Source organism: Grus americana, chromosome 21, assembly GCF_028858705.1.
Source record: "Grus americana isolate bGruAme1 chromosome 21, bGruAme1.mat, whole genome shotgun sequence".
Lineage (NCBI taxonomy): Eukaryota > Metazoa > Chordata > Aves > Gruiformes > Gruidae > Grus > Grus americana.
In genome coordinates, this window is record NC_072872.1 from 1,766,024 (window position 1) to 1,788,129 (window position 22,106).

The window sequence follows — 22,106 nt, forward strand, 5'->3', positions numbered from 1 at the left end:
GGGTCTTTCAAACCTTCTTGGGCTCTTCGCAAGCCTTCTGGGGTCTCTCAAAGCTTCTTGGAGTCTTTGCAAACCTTTAGGGTTCTTTGCAAGATGTGCAGGGTCTTTGTAAGCTTCCTGGGTTCTTCGCAAGCTTCTGGAGGTCTTCATGGAGCAGCTGCAGCTATGCTAACAGTGGGGAAAATACTAAATCCTTCTTGCAGAGGCTTGGGCAAAGCACCCAGCCGTTGCAATGTCTCATTTGGGGAGGAAGGAGAGAGACAATCACACTGCAGAGAGGTGACTTAGGCATTCTCTCCGTATCTGTGTCCAGTGCTGGGGACAAGTGTGAGGACCTGCCTGTCCCCATTGCAACAAAAACCTGGGCAACTCCCCCTGTGAGTTGCTAAATAAACCTTGGCTTATGCTGCAAGAATGGGATTTTTCAGGAGGCAAACATGGTATTTGTGATGCAGGCTCTGCTCCATGCTATCAGGTTGGAGATCAGACATGGTAAACCATCACAGGACATATATATATATATACACACATGTTGATGTCTGGAGGCTCGTGGTTTTGTGGCTATAGTCAATCTGGTCAGAGGAGTTCTCTCTGTTTTTTTTTTTAAATCAGATCTGCCAGATTAGGAGCTGCTCTGCATAAACTTCCCCGCCACCAATGGATCTCTGCCTGCCCTAATTTCAAGGACCCAGGAACAGATCCCAGCGCTGGAGCTTGCAAACAACCCCGACGAGCTGATTCCTGAGGGTTTTCACGTGCGCATTGCTCAGCATCTCCACCCTCCGGGGAGGACCGAGCTGGTGGGTGCAAGGGGGTTTTAAGCTCTGGGGGTCCTTGGTGAGGGGTTTTGGGGTTGTTTTGCGGCTCCCTTCCGGCAGGCACGTGCCTTTTTGCAAAGAGTAGGAGGGAAATGTTCAAATGTTTCCCCTCGCGGCATCCTTTCAAGCTGACCTTTCACGTTTAGGAGGTGCAAACAGGTGCCCATCCCAATCAAGCCATGAGGCGCTGCCCATTCCTGCCCATTCCTGCCCGCGCTGCCTTTATTTTGGAAGCGGCAGGCAGCTTCGAGGAGGCGAAACAAACCCACCGGCAAGGATGAAGGAGCTTGGGTGAAGCTGAGCCTACCCATGGCTTTATTGCTCTCCGTGGAGGCGGCATCCCGCACGCCCCAGTGAGGGAGATATTTATAGGGCAGCAAATTTAATGCAAAGCTGGGGCAGAGCGTGGGCAGGGAGAGTGCTGGGGTACATGCATGGCTCCAGCCCTGGGGGAGAAAGCAGTTTTATGGGGTGCTTTGCTTTTGGATTGCCAGATCTGAAGTCTCTCAGCAGGCAGACGCCTTTATTTTGGGGAGAAGAAAGGATGAAGGGGGATTTTTGGCGCTTTCTCACCCAGGAGAAAGCGGTTGCAAAGCTAGGATGTCTTACCAGGTTGGGGACCAATGTCTCTTGGGTTTTACTGGCTTTAAAAGCATTTTTTATTGGTCCAAACCAGCCTCTTGCCATTCTTCCCTGGCTTCCAAGCTGGATGTGGAAGGCAGGGCCCCAGGAGGGACTTGATGGCTGCCTGGGATGCTCCTGCTATGCTGTTACAGCTCCGTACCTAAAGAAAATAAACCCTCACGCAAACCCAAGCGGGACTTGATAACTGGTTCGATGCCTTACCCTATTGCAAGTAATTAGGCTGACATGGCTCTTAAAAGTTCCTGCCTGCAATTACACATGCAGAGTAATAAATAAGGTGTAATTATTGGCTTAGGGAGATTATCAAACTTTCCTTGACAGAGTGGCGGTGCAGGATGGGTGAGAAGGAATGCCCCGAGGGGGTCTGGGCTATTAATGGGGTTCCTGGGGAGCACTGGGGGGTCTGGTCTTGCTCCATCATGGCTAGAAATAGGCTGAAATTAGGAAAAAGATGAAGTGAGCCCCAAAACCCAAGGCTGACCAAGCTCACTCAATCTGATGGAAAGGCGGGATCCCATCTGTCATGTACCAGGGATCTTAAGAGCAACTTCTCAGGACAAGGTGTTATTAGGAAGAAACACTCAGCTCTGAATGGGCCAGATGACTTAAAATCATCATTCTCCCTGTGCACGGGCATGTCGGCGCTAATAGCAGGTGGAGTAGGAAGAAGAGGTGAGTGTAGTTACCACCCAACGAAGACGAGGTGTTTTGGGCTTGAGTGAGCATCTGCAGTGACCATGGTGGCTCAAAATGCCATGACTAAACTTGCTGGGGAAAAAAAAAAAACCCAAACCCAAAATGAAGATGAGGTTTCGGCACGATCTCCCCATCCTTTCTGGGAGTGGATGATCCTGGATGGGTTTGGAGAAGCACATGCTCTCAAACCCTCTGCTAAAGCCTTCACACTTACTGGGAGCCTGAAACCACCATCCTCCACCTCCTTCCAGATTACAGACCGTACCAGCCTGACCCCGTGGGGATTAAGGTGTGTTCCCTGTCCGGCACAGGGCTCAAACCAGCCGAGCAGGATACAATGCTAAAATCACAGCAGACGGCAAGGTCAGCACCATGCCCAATCCAAACCAGCGCGACCAGCAGCCGTGAGTGGGAAATCCATCTTGCAGGTCTCTTTGGTAGAGATGCTGCCATGGCCAGACTCTTCCTCGGAGGATGCAGTGAGCTCCTCACGCACTTGTGCTGGCTCTACTGTGCCCCAGCTCGAAGGGTTTTAGCTATGCATGAAGGCTTGTGCTCTCCTGGGAGGGCTTGAGAACCAACAAAATTCACAAGTCTATGAACATCAGGAATTTGGCTTGTGTGGGGTTTTGGGAAATGGGGTTTTATCTAAAATCTCAAGCAAAGCGAGGTCCTGGAGACCCTGGAAATGCCGCTAGCATTCCCCACATGAGCATACTGGCCACCCCGGCAGGTTCCCAAGATCTTATTAAAGCTGTGCTTGCGTACGAGACGTGGTGCTGTTGGTTTTTTTTTTTCTGCTGCAATTAAAGTCGGAAGGAGGCCTTTAATGTAGACTGGTTGGGAGATGTTTAAAGCAGCTGGTTTGATCTTGCAGGGGAAGGTGCACGCAGGTCGCTGCTCCTCCAGCTGAGGACATGTGGCTCGGTGCAGTGGTGAGGACCGGTCCTTCTGGCTCCACCGAGCCTGCTTTTTGGTTTGCAAGGGGTCCTGCCGCTCACTAAACTGTGTTTCTCTGGGCTCCAGCCCTGTCCTGCCCACTCCCCATGAGAATGGGGACCACGTTGCCCCGTTCCTCCTTGCTACGAGGATGAACCTTGCAGCAACAGGGCTGTCGACGTGCTCTCCGTCCCCACACTGCCTTTTTCCTCCATCCTAGCTGCTGCCTCCATCCCCAAGTGTGGCGGAGCCCTCCTTTCTGGCTTCAGCGAGATTAATCTCACCCGGTTTCCCTCTTTGCAAGCAGGCAAAGTCTCCTGGGATGGCCCGGATAGAGATGGCTATCTCCGATAGATGACATCTTCCAGCGATGGGGATGTTTCCCGTGGGAGCTTTGCTGCATGCTCAATAAACCCCAGTTCCCCTGAAAGGCAAGGTCCAAGTGAAACACTGAAAACTTTTAATTTCCACTGAAAGCTGCTTGTTGTTTTGTTGTTGTTTGTTTTTTTTCCCCTTCTCTGCCTGCCAAATAACCAGTTTTCCCTGCACCCGTTTCTGCCCGTCGCGCTCCTCGGGAGTTGTTATGATGGGAAGGACCGACCTGAACAAACATTTCCTTTTGTTAGGCTTTATTCGGACATTGCCCTAATGGGGTAGCCGAGGCCGTGAGTCACCTGCGGAGAGGCTAGATGGAAAATTTGGGTCATTTTAAAGAAAATGTTTTATTTTAATGATACCATGTATTGTAATAACCCTAAACAACCACATTGTGCAACAGAAGGAGTTGAAATGTTTAATGCATCAAGCTTTGGAGTCCTTTTATGGAGCTATAAGGGAATAAAAAGGTGAGAATAAGCCCCAAAAGAGCTCGCTGCCAAGCATCTCGGGGCAGGGCTGGGTGTCACCCACCCCATCCTGCCCCTTTGCCTCATGTCCCCTCCCCGGAGCTGCCTGTCCCCCCCCCCAGGGGCTGCCTTATCGCCTCCATCTCCCCGAGCGGGGCGGCAGCTTGCTGGGTGGTGGAGGTGGAGACGGCAGGGTCCCCTGGCTAAACCCCGTCATCGAGGGAAGGAGGAGTTAAATTCCCCTGCCTTTTAATCCAGTCGTGCTGGTTTACCTACAAAGCCAAGCAGCAGCTTCCTTCGCATGCGGCTACCGTCCCCGGCACATCATGCCCCAGCGTCACGTTGTTCAGATGTCCACCAGCCACGCCAGCTACAGCGTCTGCGTGTTGGGTACCGAGGTCTTCCTTGATATGCGCCGGTAAGTCTTGCGATCGGAGTATCCCCATTGTTTTCCATAGGGTTGATGGGTTCTGGGAGAGCCCAACGGTGGTTTTGCTCTTCATTTGGAGGAGAAATAGGTGCTAGGAGGGAAATCAGAGCTCACTTTGAGCCCTCACATTGTGAGTTCATCCAAGGATTTGGCAAGCTTGTTCGGTGCATGGGGGACACATCCCACTGGGTCTGCTTTAGGGGATGATGTCCCATGGGGAGCTGCGCCCAAAGGAGGGACATCAGCTCTGGCAAACGCAAGGCGTCAAAGCGTAGCCGAGCCGTGACGATTTGCAGGCAAAGCCCATGCACACCCTGGCTGAGTGGGATCTATTTCTGGCTGTGAAAACATTAGGCAAGAGCAATTCAAGACGAGCAACTTGGCTGGAGCTAAAATGGAGAAAAGAATAAAATGTGTGGCTCAGGCAGAAAAAATCCACCAGCGGGATTTGCATGGGCGATTTCACAAAAAGAGATTTTCCTGGCATTAAATATGGGGGTTGCTTTATTGGCCAGATACGAGGCTGTATTTACCCTGCTGTTACATTGTCATTATTTAATAAATTACATTTATAATGATAGAGACTACAGGACAAGCCAGTCGGCATCGCATCCGGGGCAATTATTGGGGTTGTGTGTTGGAGCCAGGCCAAGACGTGCTGTTGTCCCCCCAAAGGGCTTCGGATTGAGCTTTAGCTGCCCTAAAAAAGTATTATTTTTCCTCTCAGCCAGATAGAAATATATAAACCCTATTATTTGCAAATTCTTCTTCCTGGATTTGGACTCAAAGCAAGTTCAGTCCCATTTTAACATGGAGCCTGAGCCCCAAAATGGGCTGATTTGGCTCCTTGGTAGAAAATTTGAGCTTTGGTCCAAAAAAGCAGATGGAAAATGCTCTTTCACCTAAAAAAAAAAAGGGATAATTTTGTTCCCAGAGAGTGCTGGCTGGGGGGAGCTCGGTGATGGATGCGTCAAGCTTAGACTGTGGTTTGGGGCAGAAAATGGAGCATGGTGGGAATCCAGTGGTGATGCTGAGGTGTGAGGGCTGCAAAATCAAGGCAAATAAACCCCAAATTGAGAAGTCATAGCGTGCAACAGCGTGCAGGTGGATTTACAACATTGCACGACGTTAAATATGAGGGGTGACAAGCAAGATGACACTTTAATCTCCCCTTACAAGCCACTGCAGGCACCAAGGATGCCATGCCAAGAGCAATACAGGGAATAAATCTCTTCTATGTTTTTTTGTTGTTGTTGTTCTCACTGTTAAAATTTACCAGCCTGTCCCCTTCTGCGTGCGACTGGGGAGTCTGGCTCCCGACAGCAGACAGGTCGGAGCACTCGTGCTCCTGGGATGGAGGTGCTGGGGCTGTAATGAGCAGGTAGGAAGCACTTCAAAGGCAAGGGATGTCATGCAGGTGGGGTGCCGGTTCTCCATGCTCGGATTCAGGCTCCACTCCAGTTTGGGCATCTCTTGGGTCAGAGTATGGTCCCATGATAACCATCTGCCCAGATGGTTGACATGAAAAATTGTCCTGGCTCTTTGTTGGGGTTTTGTTGTGGGATGCTGAAATTTTGGGGGTTTTCTTGCTGTTGTGGAGGGAGGTTGGATGCCCAAACTTCAGCGATTTGCAATCTAGGCTTAACCACGGACGGACGTGCTGCAGCTCCAGTGGGAGCTCTGCTTGCTCAACACCGCCACAGAGATAATACACATAAAATTCAGTTGATGCGTTTCATCACCTGAAGATGGTTTCTGAGTCCTTTCCACCCAGTTAAGGCTGGATTTTAATTCCAGGTTTAAGCATTTGGCTTCACAGGGGAGAACAGGAGGGACAACTTGGTCTATAACTCAACGCTGCTGTCTTTCAGATCTACCCCCAAAGGTGCCACGTCATTCGATGTCCATGCCACCTCTGCGGTTACGGTACACATCATCCACAGCCCCATGACAAAACCCATGATTAACTCCAGATGGCCCCTGGATCCTGATATAGAGGTTGTCGTGACCATTGATGTCACGAGCAGGACCATCAATGACAATAAGGTTAGTTGCTTTTTCTGTACCGAAACTGGAAAAATAAGTCAAGCTTCCAGGAAAGAAGGGAGGATTGTGGGCAGGCTTGAGCATTTCTAAGTAGAGCTGACATCAGACTTCAACTTAAACAGAATTGTGTAATTATTGCCTACAAAAATGGAACTGAAAAGGAGAAGGAGATGACATTTTTTTGCCATAAAGATGAGATAGCAGTGGTTGAAAAAAATGGTGTCAGAAACTCCATGACAGGCAGCCAAAATACTCCAGCCTTGGCTTTTTCCATGCCTGTTTTTATGCTGAAGCAGGCAGAAAATATTTGGCTGAACTATGATTAACGGAGAATGGCTTGGATGAACCCTCTGAGCACTAGTTGTATAGCGTTGGTTGGTCAACCCAACGAGTAGGAAGACCTGCTCAGCATGGTGGGACATGGGACTTGGGTCATGATCTGGTGACGTCTTCGCAGGTTAAGATTTCATACTACGGACGGGAAGGCAATGAGCTTTCGGTGGCTTGGTTGTATCTCACCTGCGTAGGTAGGTATTACGGCAACGCTTGTTCAAACCCGGCCAACCCTTTCCGATGCCAAGATATAGTTGGGTTCATGGGATGGGAGTTAAGTGGGGGGCGCGGGCTGCCCATCTGTGACGTGCGATGAAGGTTTGGGTGTTGACTGATGCTGACAAGCAAGAAGGAAATAATTAAAATGTTATTATGCTGCCTTATATGGTGCAAAAAAGACACAGGCTGGGCCGTGTCCCCACCCAACACATACACCGAGCATCCTCCTCCGCTTGCCAAGACCATTGCGTTGGCAGAAGAGGATCTAAAGGAGACCATCTTGCCCAAGTTTGGCCGGTGTCCCCCTCCTCAAACTCCGTTGCAGCTATTGGGGAGGAACAGGCACCAAACTGTAGTTGTCTGACCTATTTTAGAAGTTTAGGATGAGATGAATCATTCCCTTGAAATGGCTATTTTCCTCTGCTGACTACAAAGGGAGTCTAGACAACCAGTCTGGATGCAGAGCCTTCCACTTGGATGGATTAATTACCCTAAATTTGAGATTTTTCTAAAGCGTTCACATGACAGTCAGACCTGTGTCCTTAAGTCATGCATATGCCTCCCAAAATTGCACCTGAAGAGGCTGATGGTTTCCCACATCTCATGACTGATGGGCTCCACTGGAGCCATCTGGGGCCACCGCTGTCTGCAGAGCTTCCACCTCACAAGTGCTCTTTGCTTGCTTAGATATAGGCCTTCATTTCCAGCTTCTCCACGTCCTTCTCCCTGCATCAAGAAAGACAATCTTTGCTTCAGTGCCCGTGTTTTCCATGCGCCGTATATCCGATTTGGAGGAGTATCTGTTATAAGACAGGCTTAATACAGATTTAAGTAGGGTTTAGATGAGGTTGCTGGTAAACCTCCACTTTATTGCAGCAGAGGCAGAGATTTGGGCCGAGAAGAGCCCTTTAAAGGAAAGTCCTTCTGAAACGTTGCATTTATCTGTCCGCTCCCCCATGGTGAAAAGACTTTCATACCATTTTGGCTTCACAAAAAACACTTGAAATTGGTGAAAACACAAAATATGCCATGAAGTAGGTACGTCTCTGCTGGGGGAACCAAAATAGGAGAGGATAGCTGGAGACCGAAGGGGGAAAAGCCATGAAAAAGCCATCAGGTTGGCTTTTATATCAGTGTTTAGTTGGAGACGTTGGGTCTGGAGCAACTTTGGGACGTGAAGGTGGGGTTGGTGTTGGGTGACTCATGCTGAGGACAAGCCCAAAATGCCACCGAGAGCTCGTTCCCTTGCCACGTGGCATCCTTTTCTCTCTTGATGTTTCAGATGTATCCCTGGACGTGGACTTGAGCCGTAATGGCAGAGTGAAGAGCAAAGGGAAGGATAAGGTAATGAGAAGCTTTTGCTCTAGGCAATGTACAGGGTGCAGCTGTTTGCAGTCTCTTCCCCAAAAATCTCCAGGAGGGAGAGGGACTTGGGTGGTGTCGCTGGTGCCCAAATTAGAGAAAATAACACGGCAGATTCTCAACCTACTAATTGAGGAGGAAAAGACTTTATTTTCTTATTCCATGCCAAAATCTCCTGCCTCTCCAGGCCAGAGCCAGCCCCAGGGATTATATAGGAGAAAATACTCTACCTTATTTTCTTTTATTTCTTCCCCCCCCCCTTTTTTGGGCTTGAAACATGCCACTAAGTGAGTCAGCTGCAAGTTTTGCAAACAGCAAGAGATTTACCCCTTTGGCAACAAATCTGCATGTGCCCAAGCACTTACACCCGGGTAATTTGCGCTGCCGATTGGGCTGCAGCTAATTGTACACCGAGATGAGGTGCATTTCTAGAAACGGCATAGTGTTGTCCAGATGAGGCCTGGCAGATACTCTCTGGCTTGTTAGAAGATAAGATCTGTTTGAAATAGTCTTTGCTGGCTGTGCTAGAAGCTGAGATTAGGAAATTTAGTGGCTTGAAAGCATCGCTGCTGTCTCTCCACCAGCCTTGACTGCATGTTGTGGGTTGTCCTCCGAGCATGGCTGTGGTGGTGGGATTTTCCCCGGTCTGGGAGGAGGCTGGGATGGGGAAAATCTTGTTCCCACTCCTTTTGGGTGCTTCTCCTCCAGGCCAAGTGGACATGGGGTCCGGATGGGCAAGGCGCCGTGCTGCTGGTCAACTGTGACCGGGACAGCCCCGGTGCGGGAGGGATGGACAGCAGTCAGGTGGACATACGGACCACTGCAGGTAAGGTGTCATCTGCAGTGTGAGGGGACCCAAAAGATCTCACCAGGGTGTTTCCCACTTGTAACACCTCCATCCCCTCTCACCACATCCCCTCTCTCCATCTTTTCCCCACCGTAGACCTTCAGGACATGTCCGTCATGCTGCTGCGGACTCAAGGTCCCAGTGCTATCTTTGCTGAGTACCAGGTGGTCCTGCACGTCCCCGAGTCGGACGCGGATAAAGTGCGGGTTTTCCATGCTATCCGTGAGTATTTCTTCCCTCCTTCCTTCCCAGATATTCATGCGTGACCTCGAGGTGGGTGAACACCAGTTTTTTTGTTCACTGTGGTTAAGGACTGGGCACCCCCAATTGCTGGAAATACTCACTTATCCCCAAAGCTCCTCTGCTATTCTAGAAGATGGGTTTATATGGGAAAAATCAAGGGAAAAAGGATAAAAAAAGGTTTTTCTCAGCGGGGTTGCTGAAATTTTGACATTCCCATGGGGCGGATAACTCCCACGTGGCTCCCGGCACCTTTTCGGCACGGGTGATGACCCAGCTGCCAAAGCGGCCCATCTCGTCGGACAGCGCATTTTGCCTTTGAACACCGCGGCAGCTGGATCCCCAGCAGTTCCCCGACGAAAATCAGGTCAGGGAACCCAAGTATATCATTAGATGCTTAACTCGAGCCACGCACCTTGAAAGGGTTGGACCTGAGGGTATAGAGTCCTTTTTGTACGAGGAAGATCATGTTCCCCAGAGAAGAGGAGGCACACCTGCTCCTCTGCAAACCATGCTGGCATCAGCCACCTCCTCGCTGGTGCCTCCTTCCAGCCCGGTGGACAGGTTGGTCACCCTGGCTTGGGTTGGGTGTTTCGGTGTTTCTCCAGGGAATGACTCGTACCCCCACTACAAACCCGTGTTGGGGCCAGACAAGCTCTCCTACGTGCTGGACCATGTCGGTGGTGGAGAAAACACTTTCTACGTTGAAGGGTTGGCTTTCCCCGACGTGGGCTTCTCTGGGTTGGTTTCCTTCAGCGCCAGCTTGCTGGAGGTCCCCCATAAGGTACGTGAGGTTTGCCCCATCCCCTGCAAAGTCCCCCAATGGTGGAGTTTTCAACCACTGCTTCCCGTTTTTTTTTGCCCCTCACAGAATTCGCCGGGCACCCCAATTTTCACGGATACGGTGGTTTTCCGCGTGGCGCCCTGGATAATGACGCCCAACACCCAGCAGCCTATGGAGGTTTTTGTCTGCAGGTAGGAAGGACATCAACCCATCACTCTGCTGTCTTGGGGGACTTTCCAAGGAGGAGCTTTTGACCCTTCCTTGGTACGTAGCAGCTATAGGGTGAGCCAGGCTGTATGTATGTTATGATGGGGGCAGTATTTGGGTAGGGAGCCCGCTGGCACTGCTGCGCTCATTGCAACCCCTAGGAGAAAGGCTGGAGGACTGACTCCAGGGTCTAACCTCATGCAGGACTATTCCGCAGTGCATTTAGGAATGAGGAATGGGCTGTGCGGTTGGGGTTGGGGGGGCTTCTCTTGATCCCCCCTTGCAATGTTGACTCCTTTCTCTCCCTCCAGCATCCAGCGGGGCTCAGACTCCAATGAAGTCTTTCTAGAAGGGCTCCAGGTCCTGCTGAAAAAAGCCAACTGCAAGCTGACCATCTGCTCGGAGGTGGAAACCCGCAGTGACCGCTGGATCCAGGTCATCAATTGATGCTTGTAATACACGGCTCTCCTGGTCCCTTACAGGCTCGTAGGGTGTCCCCAACGTTGTTGGCACCCCTGGGAGGGATGAGCTGCAATGCTCAGGGAAGCACCTAGGTGCAACTGTGAACTAAAGCACAGGGAAATGCTGCTTGTGGTGGCAACCAGCACACAGGGATGTTGTCCAGGGACCCAATGGGTCATTGTGAGAGGTACCCCATTGTAAGAAACCCCACGGGACATCGCAAGAGAGGCCCCATTGCAAAAGGGACCCCGTGGAGCTTTACAGGAGGGTCTCCACTGCAAGAGGGCCCCCATAGTGCATCGCCAGGAGGACATGGAGTATGCCACGTGCTCCCTGCAGCATGCCCAAGCCCTGCCGTCCCTGCCCCACTTCCCTGCCCGTTGTGGCCACACGTTGCCTCCCAGGGGGGTGACCCGTGCCAGGCGTGGCAGTGCTGGGTGGGGTGTCATCCCCCGGCAGAGCGAGGCAGCTGCCTCCCTTGTGGTTAAGGGCAACAGCCAGGCTCTGCCAGGTTTGCCCCATTTCCTGCTCCACCCTCACCGCACGCCTCACCGAGATGGCTATCAACCTGCCAGGAACATTCCTCTTCCCCCTCCTCTTCCTCCTCCTCCTCTTCTTCTTCCCACAACAGGATGAGCTGGAGTTCGGCTACGTGGAAGCACCACACAAGACGTTCCCTGTTGTCTTCGACTCGCCGAGGAACAGAGGCTTGAAGGATTTTGCTTTTAAAAAGATCCTGGTATGTCATTGTATTGCCAACTCTCCTTCTCCCCGCCGAATTCTCCACCTGGGGGGTCCTCATCACCGCTCCCCCCTTCCCCAGGGCCCCGATTTTGGCTACGTGACCCGCGAACCCCCCGGGAAAGACATCTCCAGCCTCGACTCTTTTGGCAACCTGGATGTCAGTCCGCCGGTGACGGTGCGAGGGAAGGAGTATCCCCTGGGCCGGATCCTGATCGGCAGCCCCCTGCCTTGGTGAGATGCTGGAGAGCTTGAGCCCTCTCTCTGGGATGCCGGGGAAGCACCAAAAGCCCTTGCATGAGACAGGGTTGCACCCTTCAGAGTGGAAATTTGGGGCTGGTTCCCATCAAAATGGGAATTTTTTGGGCCAGTTCCTCTCAAATCCCAGATTTAATGTGCATCGCTATTCCTTCATCCCTGATTTTTACCCCCTTCCAAGCCACTGGTGCTTTTGCTCCGATCCTACAATGCCGTAAGCATCCAGGCTATTTTTTTCCTCCTGCCAATTAAAAGGAAAAACAGGGGAATCCAGGAAAGGGTAAAAGCCTGAATAACTGGAAATTGTTTTGCTCTGGGCAGGCAGTGCTAGGCAGCCCTGTGGGAACAACAGCGTCCTGCAAAATCCGCCACAAAGGAGGTTTTTTTCCCTAGAAAAAAAAAAACCACAAAACCAACTGGGACAAATCCAGAAGGGGTTTGATCCGGGATAATAAACGGGATGCTCCGACCCCAGCCACGCCGCAAGCTGGGGAGCTTGCTTTGGTTACGGCGGCAGGGAAATATAATTTTCCCAGCCTTGCCGGGACCGTAATTATCCCTTCTTACAAGAAGTTTAATTAATATTTTCCCAGCCTGCTGCTGTCTGTCTAAGAAAACTTCACTCTTGCACGAAGTGCTGTGTAAGGAGCGATTTAAGATTCACAGGGATGGGGGAAAATAAATCCAAAGGTGCCTGAGCAGAATAGGGGATGTGATGCACAGATGCCTATAGATATATACAGATGAGATTATATCTAATATAGATATATTAATATATGGATGGGGGTAAATCTTGCGGAGAGATGTGATGGCCGCTTTCCTCCTCACTCTGCTCCCCAGGGCCTCCGGCCGGCGGATGTCCAAGGCGGTCAGGGATTTTCTTTACGCCCAGAAAGTGCAGGCGCCGGTGGAGATTTACTCGGAGTGGCTGAGCGTGGGCCACGTGGATGAATTCCTCACCTTCGTTCCCGCTTACGATAGGAAGGTACTGGTCCCCGGAGCCACCTCTGCTCCTGCACAGGGTGTCTTCTGCAAATGCAAAAAAAAAACCCCCAACGGAACAAAACAACAAAAAAAGCCCTTTTTGCAATTGCTTGTCCTCCCCATGGGGGCTGGGTGATGCACCTTATTTTGGGGTGGCTTCCTGGAAAACAGCGAGTCCCTGGGTGGCATCCCGTGCCCCCCACACCACCTGTGGCTGGGTTTGGAGTCAGCGCGGTGTCTCTTGGCAGGACGGTGGGATAAAATATCCCAGCAACAGCAAAGCACGAACCCCTGGGCTCTCTCCCACAGGGTTTCCGGCTCCTCTTGGCCAGCCCCAACGCCTGCTACAAGCTCTTCAAGGAGAAGCAGAGGCAGGGCCACGGTGAAGCCACGCAGCTTGTCGGTAAGGAAGCGGGTGAGGGCATCGGTGGGGACCACTGGCATCCCTCACCGGTGTCCCTTACCGCTCTCCTACGGTCCCCGTGCAGGGATGAAGGGCACTGAGAGGAAAAGCATTGATGAGATCCTGTCGGATGAAGCGCTGAGGAATGACAACAGGCATGTGCAGGTGGGTCTTTGCACCCGTGGATTCGCTCTCCTCACTTGCACATCACTGCTGGGTGATTTGTGGGTGCGGGGAGCGTTTTTAGAGATCCTGGAGAAGAGCAAGAAACCGTGGCCTGAGTTGCACCGTGCGATGTGAAAGCAGGCGGGCAAGAAGAGCAGCCACGAAGGAGCCAGGCACCCTTGGATGCTGGGTCACCCCAGCCCCTTGTCCCACTGGGAGATGACTGGAGAGGTGTCAAAATCGGAGGAAAGAGGGTGCTGAGGTTGGGGCTGGGTTCAGGAGGTTGCTCAGAGGGGTGGGGTGGGATACAGTGGAGCAGACAAGGACCAGGCAGGATGCAAGGGGTCTGTGCATGGGACCTGGGGGCCTGGGGTGGCAATTCCAGGTCCCCCCTCTCCACAGCGCTGCATCGACTGGAACCGCGACCTCCTGAAGCAGGAGCTGGGCCTGAGCGAGCAGGACATCATCGACATCCCCCAGCTCTTCATCCTGAAGGGCTCCCGTGCGGACGCCCTCTTCCCAGACATGGTGAGCCCCCCACGCCTCCTCCCATCCCTTTTTTTCCATCCACACCCGATACAAACACACCTTTTGGGTGGAAAACACTGGGGTTTTTTTGATCCGGCTGCAGGTGAACATGCTGGTGCTGGGCAGGCACCTGGGCATCCCCAAACCCTTCGGACCACTGGTGGGTGGGCAGTGCTGCCTGGAGGAGCGGGTGCGGGCGCTGCTGGAGCCCCTGGGACTCACCTGCACCTTCATCGATGATTATTTCTCCTACCACGTCCTCTCTGGTGACGTCCACTGTGGCACCAACGTCCGTCGTAAACCCTTCACCTTCAAATGGTGGCACGTGGTGCCCTGAAGCACGGGCTTGGGTCCTGCAACCGGAGGATGAAGGTGCATTTGGTGCATCAGAAGATGCATTAAAATAAATGGTTTTGCCAATAAATCTGCATCAACACTGAGGGCGCAGCTCTTTCCCCTCTCCCATCCTTTCTTCCTCTGCTGTTGGGTTGAAAATATCGTTTGAAGCCTTTTTTTTAAGCACATGGTTTGTTATGGGAACGGGGGCCTCGTTGGGAGCGTGGCACATGCAAGTCAGCCGGCAAGGAGGCTGCTTTGGGGGTTTTGAGACCCCATCCGACTGCTAAAGGGTCTTACAGTCCCTTATCCCAGGTTTGTGGCTAATAATCTCAATCTCAAATCTCAAAATCTCCTATATTGGCCAAAAACCCACCTCCCCCTGGGGAGAGACCGGCTCTTTGCCCTAGCACAGTGTGGAGGCAGAGTTTTACACCTTCCCCAACACAAAAAACTTCCTTTTCCCTTTGCAGCCACCCCGGCTGCTCTTTTTCTCCCTCTTTTCATTGCAAATGAAGCGCGGCATTTCCTAGTACTGACCTGGCACCCCTGCCTGTCTCTCCTGCCTGCACTGCCCTCACCCAGCGAGAACTGGCACCAGGAACTGGAACCCATCTCCTGCCCTGGGCATTGCTTCGCCCTGTGCAACCCCAGGACCTATTATGGGGCTAAACCCACTTTTTTTGGGCAATTTGCTTTTCTAGCAGTACTTTTTGAGGTATAAAAGTGTATCTGTGACATTGCGTTTGCAAGCGGTGCTAGAGAATCAAGGGGGATGCTCCCCAAAAGTGTCTTGCGTCCCTCTTAGCACCCTTTTTTCTAACCAAAAGGATGATTTCTAACCCCAAAACTCCCCTTTCCCCACAGTTACGGCTCTGCTGATTTCCCCCAGCCCCACAGAGCGATATTAAATTCCAGCAGCGCATGACCCCGTAGGGAGTTGGTGGGGGAACAGCTGCATCGGCAAAGGGCTCTCCCACGCCGAGACGAGGACTTAATTAAAAAGAAGGACCATTAAAGCCGTGGTGGGGTCTGCTGTCCCCACCGCAGGTGACATACTGACCCCCCACCCCTGCAGTACCCAAGGGATGGGGCAAGCACCCAGCTTGCACCTTCAACCCCCCCTCAAAAGAAGAATAAAAGCCATTTTTTTTTCAGCTGGACAAATAAAACCCTTTAGGAGGAGAAATAAAACCCCTCGGAGCCTGGCGCTGGCACGTCCCCAGCTTGGCTCCGGTGTCACGCTGAATATTTTACAGCGTGGGTTTAGGGGTGGCTGGTCACATCAGTGTCTCTTTGTGCTAAGAGGGAGGGGGGGAAAAAAAATACACCTCTGAGCTTCTTAAAAAGAATTTAAACCCCCCCACTTGTGGGTGTCTTGGGGTGCTTTTCCCCCCCCCCCACTGATTCATGCTCCATTACTGGGAAGCACGACCGGGCACCGCACACACACCCAGCCCCAAAGCTGACAGCCCGGAGGTGGGATTAAGCCGGGCTTCGGTTAATCCCCTCCCAGTAGCCAGGCTTTATAAATCCCCTGGTGCCACCCATCTCAGCACCCAAGGGTGCCCCGGGGGCGCGCCGGCATGGCCCAGCAGCGCCGTGTCCAGCTCTCCGTCCAGCGTCCCACCAGCACTGTCTGCGTGCTGGGCACCGAGCTCTCCCTGGATGTCTGCGGGTAAGCGGCCGTGACTCTGGGTGGGGAAAAATACAAAAAAATCTTTTCTTTTTCTTGCTTTTATCCCATTAATCGAGCTGATAAAAATAGCTCGGGGTGGGATGGGGACAATGCCGCTGCTTCGGGTGATTTTTTCAGGGGATGCCGAGCCCCGCGAGGAAGGAGATGCTCCAAATGGCGACGCAGCGGCCTGGCAGTGACCCCTGCAAGGGGGATTTTGTAGGTTTTTTGGGTGCAAAAAGCCCCCCTCGGGAGCTTTAAACGATGCTCTGGGCTGAGGTTCACATCCTGGCGAGGGGCTGCTGCGTCCTCCTGCAGAATCGAAATATTTCCTCGTTTCGGGGGAACGCAGAGAGTGAAACTGCCACGGCGCTGCTGGCCGGGGCGTCACCTCCTGGTACCGGCTGTTTTAGCTGCTTCGCTGGCCGTGGCCCAAATTCAAGTGCTTTTTCAGCAGCAGGTTTTGTTTTGGTTTTTTGTTTCCTTAAAGCCGCTCTCAAGCAGCATCTTGGGGTTTTATTTTCCTTAATGCATCCAAACCCACTGCACCGTCGCTGCCGACAGCGTCGCATCCTCTCCCGCTGGCCCCGGGGTGGGTTTTTCCCTTCCACCCCGGGGATGGATCCGTGTTTCCCTCCTTGCGGGTCAGGATTTGTGCTCCTTGGTCCGTCGCCCGTGGTCTTTTGCACCAGGGTGGAGCATTGCGAGCTGCAACCTGCCCAACTATTGCAGCTTTGCTTCGCTCTTAAGGGGATGCAACCGGTCAGGGATCGCTGCCGGTGCTGCCATGGGGTGAAATGCAAATATTTGAGCAGTCCTATGCCAAAATACGTCCTCCTCCCAAACAGCTCCGGGGTTTTGCTGCTATGGAATGTCACAAGATTTGTTGCAATTGCATTTTGGAGGGTTTGTTGTGTTTTGCAGGATTTGTTGCATTTGTATTTTGCGGGGTTCGTTGCAATTGAACATTGCAAAATTTGGTGTGTGTCGCGGGGTTTATCGCAATTAATATTGTGGGGGTTTGCTGCAATTTCATATCGCAGGACTTGCTGTGTTTTGCATCAACCGATGCCGTTGAACGTTGCAAAATTTGGTGCACGTTGCAGTCTTTGTTGCAATTAATGTAGTGGGATCTGTTGCGTTTTGCAGGATTTGTTGCCTCTGGCAGGATTTGTGGTAATCACCTTTTGCAGGATTTGTTGTAGTCGCCTTTCGTGGGATTTGTTGCAATTGCCTTTTACAGGATTTATGGTAATCACGTTTTGCAGGATTTATTGCATATTGAAGGACTTGCTGCAATAGCCTTTTGCAGGACTTGTGGGTGGAAGGACTTGTTGCAATTGCATTTTGCAGAATTTGTTGCATTTTGCAGAATTAGTTGAATTTTGCAGGACTTGTTGCAATTGCACGTTGCAGGATTTATTGCGTATTACAAGATTTCTTGCACGTGGCAGGATTTGCACCACCTGCGAATGACCTCACACTGTATTATTCCACCGACGCCCCTCGCGTGGGGTTCTCACCGGGTTTCCTTTCCCCCCAGATCTGCACCCAAAGATGCCGTCGCCTTCCACGTGCAGGGGACGCCGGGCGTGAAGCTCTACGTGGTGCACGAGACGCAGAGCGTCAAGTTGCCCTCCAGCGTGTGTCGCTGGCCCCTGGCCGCCGGCACCGAGGTGCTGCTGGCCATGGATGCTCTCAGCAAGGACGTGGGCGATGAAAAGGTGGGTGCTGGCACGCCGGCAGGATCCGGCCCTTCTTTGCACGGTGGCGAGCACCCGCTCCTCGTTGCAGGTCAGGATTTCTTATTTCAGGGAGGCCGGCGGGGTGCCTGTGGGCAGAGCCATGCTGTACCTCACCTGCGTGGGTAAGTGTGGGGGGGGTGACCCCCAAATTGTGGCACCGCTGGGGACGTTTCCCCCCACCCCCCCCAGCATCCCTTTCCCCGCAGAGGTCTCGCTGGACGCAGACACCAGCCGCACCGGGGCGGTGAGCAGGACGCTGCTGGATAAGGTATAAAGGGGGGGGTCCCACCCCCCCGGACCACTGTGGGATGGGGGGGGGAGTGTGATGGCTGACACCCCCAGCCCTGTTTTACTCCCCCCACCTCCAGGCAACGTGGACGTGGGGTCCTGACGGGCATGGGGCCATCCTGCTGGTGAACTGCGACCGTGACGACCCCGAAGCCAAGATGCCGGATAACCACGACACCGCCGTCCGCTCCTATGCTGGTACTGGCACATACCATACAAGAACCCCCCCATTTTCCTATTTTTTTTTTCCCCCAAATTTTCCTTTCTGACACCCTTTTCCCACCCCAGACCTGAAGGACATGTCGCAGATGGTGCTGCGGACCCGAGGTCCCCGCACCATCTTCGCCGGCCACCGCCTCCTCCTGCACGTGGACTTTGGCAACGCTGATAAAGTCGGCGTTTTCTACGGTGGCAGTGAGTGCACGGCGCCGGGGTTTGGGGGGGGACACGACAGACCCCCCCAAATTATCAGGGTTCACCAAAATGCTTGCAGCAGAGCGGGTGCCACTTCTGCAGCACCCAACCTACATCCCACGGCTGGGGGGGGCTTTAGCTGATGTGCTGGGTGATTTTTGTTCCCCCTTGTGCGCACTCCACAGGATCAAATGTGCCTTTTTTGCAAGGTTTTAGCAAAAAAAAAAAAAAAAAAAAGCTGAAACGCTGCAGAAAAGGGGTCGGCTGTCTGAGGGTGGGGTTGCACGGTGCTTGCACCCGCAGACAGCGTCGCGGTGGAGGAGTACAAGCACGTGCTGGGGGGCTCGAAGCTCGCCTACACCGTCAAACCCGGCCGGCATCAGGAGGAGAGCGTCTTCTACGTGGAGGGGCTCGCCTTCCCCGACGTCGGCTTTTCGGGGCTGGTGGCTTTCCATGTCACGCTGCTGGAGAGCCCCGAGAAGGTACCGGCCACGAGGGGCGTTGGGGTGAGCCCTAACGAGGGGCAGCGGAACCCGAACGCTGTCCCCCCCGCCACCCCAGGGTTTGCTGGAGACACCGATTTTCACCGACACGGTGGTTTTCCGCGTGGCTCCATGGATCATGACCCCCAACACGGCAGCACCGCTGGAGGTTTTCGTCTGCAGGTGGGTGCTGGGTGGGCGGCTGTATCCTGCTGGGTGCTGGCTCAGCCCCCCCTCCACATCCCGTTTTTCTTCCCAGTGTGGACAACAACGAGGATTTTGTGGCGGCCGTGGGCGCCGTGGCTGAGAAAGCCAAGTGCCCGCTCACCGTCTGCCCGCTGGTGGAGAACCGCCAGGACCGCTGGATCCAGGTAGGTGCAGGATGATGCCCAGCCCCGTCCTTGCTCTGTCAGCTCCCCCCATCTTCCCCATCCCTTCTCCAGGATGAGGTCGAATTCGGCTACGTGCAAGCCCCCCACAAGACCTTCCCCGTTGTCTTCGACTCGCCCCGCGACCGGGGGCTGAAGAATTTCCCCGTCAAGAGCATCCTGGTACCTGATTCCTTCTTCCTTTCTTCCCCGGCAAGGCGTAAAGCTTTGCAAACCCATAAAAAAATAGACTAAATCTATTTTTTTCTTGCATTTTTGGGAAGGAAAGAGCCAGCACAGAGGGTGATTTGGGAGCGCTGCATTTTGGGTCCTTACGGCTTTTTTTTTTTTAACTATATTATCACCTTTTTTTTTTTTCTCCCATCCAGGGTCCCGATTTTGGTTACGTGGCCCGGCAAGCGCCAGAGGGTGCTTCCAGCCTCGATTCCTTTGGTAATTTGGAGGTGAGCCCCCCCGTGACAGTGCAGGGCAAGGAGTACCCCTTGGGCCGCATCCTGATCGGCAGCAGCTTCCCCAGGTGAGATGCAGAATGAAGGGATCAAAGCATTGCGGGAAAAAAAAAAAGAAAAAAAAAACCAAACAAAAAAAGGATTTTTATGCACCATTTGAGGCTGGTTGCAAGCAGAGTATCACCTTGGGCACCCTAAAATGGCAGCTCCTCCCCTTGTGCCCCCCCAGATTCGGCGGCCGGCGGATGGCGAAAGCCGTCAAGGATTTTCTCTTCGCCCAACAAGTGCAGGCGCCGGTGGAGCTCTTTTCCGACTGGCTCCAGGTCGGCCACGTAGATGAATTTCTCAGCTTCGTCCCCGCACCCGATCGGAAGGTAACGAGGCCCAGGAGGGCAAAAAAAGCGGGGTGCAACCTTTATATCCCCCCCCAAATCATCCCTTTCTCCCTCCCCAGGGTTTTCGGTTGCTCCTGGCCAGCCCCAGCGTCTGCTACCAGCTCCTCAAGGAGAAGCAAGAGGAGGGGTTTGGCGAGGCGGTGATGTTTGAAGGTAGGATGAAAAATGGGGCTCGATGGGTTGTTTTTCCCCTTTTTCCTGCAAAATGCAATGGGCTGGGTGGATGCACAGCACCCCAAACCCCAGCTAGTGGCTGCCAGCAGCAAGGATGGGGGCAGAAATAAGCAGAATTAATTAAAAAGCTGCACAGATTTTCCTGGGTTGGGATGGAGCTTGCTGCCAGTGACCCCCGAAACACGGGAGCTCCTGGCTCAGACCTGGGAGTCTCATCCCAAATGTGGTGGGGGAAGGATTCCTGCCCGGTTATTTGTGCTGCAGGGCTGGAGCAGGTGCCCAAACCGACGATAAACGAGATTCTGGCTAACGAAGGCCTCCGGAAATTCAATAATTACGTCCAGGTGAGGAAGGGGAGCCGGGGGTTCCTTTCCGTCCTTCTGTCCGGCCCTCCATCCACCCACCCATCCCTTTCTCCCTCTGTCCATCCACGCATCCCTCCCTCCGTCCATCCTTTCATCCACCCCATCCCTCCATCCACCCCTCCATCTCGCCATCCCTCCGCTTACCCATCCTTCCACCCACGCCTGTTCCTCCACCCATCCCTGCGTCCCCCCGTCCGTCCCCCCGCTGACCGCTCTCCCCTCCTCCAGAGCTGCATCAGCTGGAACAGGGACATTCTGAAGCGGGCGCTGGGGCTGGCCGAGCCGGACATCCTCGACATCCCCCAGCTCTTCCGAGGCAACGTAGCCAACGGCGCCGAAGCCTTCTTCCCCGACATGGTAACCCCCGCCGTCCTCCCCTCCTGCCGCAACCCCCCTCCCGGGGGTGAATTTTGGGGTGAGATTTGCATTTTCACCAGTATCCCCGTGCTGCAGGTGAACATGCTGGTGCTGGGCAGGCACCTGGGCATCCCCAAACCCTTCGGACCACTGGTGGGTGGGCAGTGCTGCCTGGAGGAGCGGGTGCGGGCGCTGCTGGAGCCCCTGGGACTCACCTGCACCTTCATCGATGATTATTTCTCCTACCACGTCCTCTCGGGGGAGGTCCACTGCGGCACCAACGTCCGTCGTAAACCCTTCGCCTTCAAATGGTGGCACGTGGTGCCCTGAAGCACCGACGCTCCTCCTCCTCCTCCCCAAATCCCTCTCCCCGTCCCTTACAAGTGCCTTCAGCGGCGGTGGGTGGCCCTCGGCCCGAGTTTGAAATAAAAGAGGGCTACAGCTTTCTCCTGGCCTCCCTCTTGCTGGGGGCAAGGTTTGAAGCTTTGTTTTCAAGGGGACGATGGTTTTTTGACTCTCTGGGCGACACTTCGTAGCGGTATGGCACGCGGGCATTGCTCTCCCAGCCCAGGAATTAAAATGCTCAAAGGAGGGGAAAAGAAAAAGCACTGAGTGGGGTCACACAGTTCTCTCTCTTGCTGCAGTGAGGCATATTGAAAAATGCACGTGCAAAAACACACACGTGCGTGCCCCGAACCACACACACTGCAAAGCTATGTGCACGTGCAGCTACGCGTGCACAAAAATAGAAACACCCCCCCCCCACGCGTCTACAGAAAAGCAGGCACGCACGCGGATGTGTGCACCGAAATAGCACGCGCACGCACCAAACCATGCCTGCATGTGCAAAAATGCACGTGCGAGCACAAACCCCACACGCTTGCCCGTGCAAAAATCCACGTGCACGCGCAAACGCGTGCACCCGCGTCCAGAAATGCACGTGCAAGCACGAAAAGCGCGCGCACGCACAAACCCACGCGTGCGTGCGTTAAAAGACGCAGAAGTGCGCGTGCTGCCCTGTTTGCACCCTGCCTGCAAAATGATAAAGGGGAAATAGTGGGAAGGGGGAATATTTTGGGATG

At 53.4% G+C, this 22,106-nt stretch overlaps 2 protein-coding genes across 2 annotated transcripts; both read left to right on the forward strand.

Moving 5' to 3' along the window:
• Positions 1 to 4,269: 4,269 nt before the first annotated feature.
• Positions 4,270 to 14,290, forward strand: LOC129195183 (protein-arginine deiminase type-1-like). The gene is made up of 16 exons (XM_054801021.1): positions 4,270 to 4,361; positions 6,245 to 6,419; positions 6,877 to 6,946; positions 8,254 to 8,315; positions 9,042 to 9,159; positions 9,277 to 9,402; positions 10,029 to 10,192; positions 10,292 to 10,395; positions 10,723 to 10,846; positions 11,505 to 11,612; positions 11,697 to 11,848; positions 12,713 to 12,857; positions 13,166 to 13,259; positions 13,345 to 13,424; positions 13,827 to 13,952; positions 14,056 to 14,290. The coding sequence occupies exons 1-16, from the start codon at positions 4,270 to 4,272 to the stop codon at positions 14,287 to 14,289; spliced, it is 1,974 nt and encodes a 657-aa protein (XP_054656996.1). The 3' UTR covers position 14,290.
• A 1,581-nt stretch (positions 14,291 to 15,871) lies between these two features.
• On the forward strand, positions 15,872 to 21,414 carry LOC129215856 (protein-arginine deiminase type-3-like). The gene is made up of 16 exons (XM_054849773.1): positions 15,872 to 15,966; positions 17,510 to 17,690; positions 17,761 to 17,833; positions 17,918 to 17,979; positions 18,080 to 18,197; positions 18,288 to 18,413; positions 18,717 to 18,895; positions 18,975 to 19,078; positions 19,155 to 19,266; positions 19,339 to 19,446; positions 19,653 to 19,801; positions 19,963 to 20,107; positions 20,188 to 20,281; positions 20,567 to 20,646; positions 20,896 to 21,024; positions 21,121 to 21,414. The coding sequence occupies exons 1-16, from the start codon at positions 15,875 to 15,877 to the stop codon at positions 21,352 to 21,354; spliced, it is 1,986 nt and encodes a 661-aa protein (XP_054705748.1). The 5' UTR covers positions 15,872 to 15,874; the 3' UTR covers positions 21,355 to 21,414.
• Positions 21,415 to 22,106: the final 692 nt, after the last annotated feature.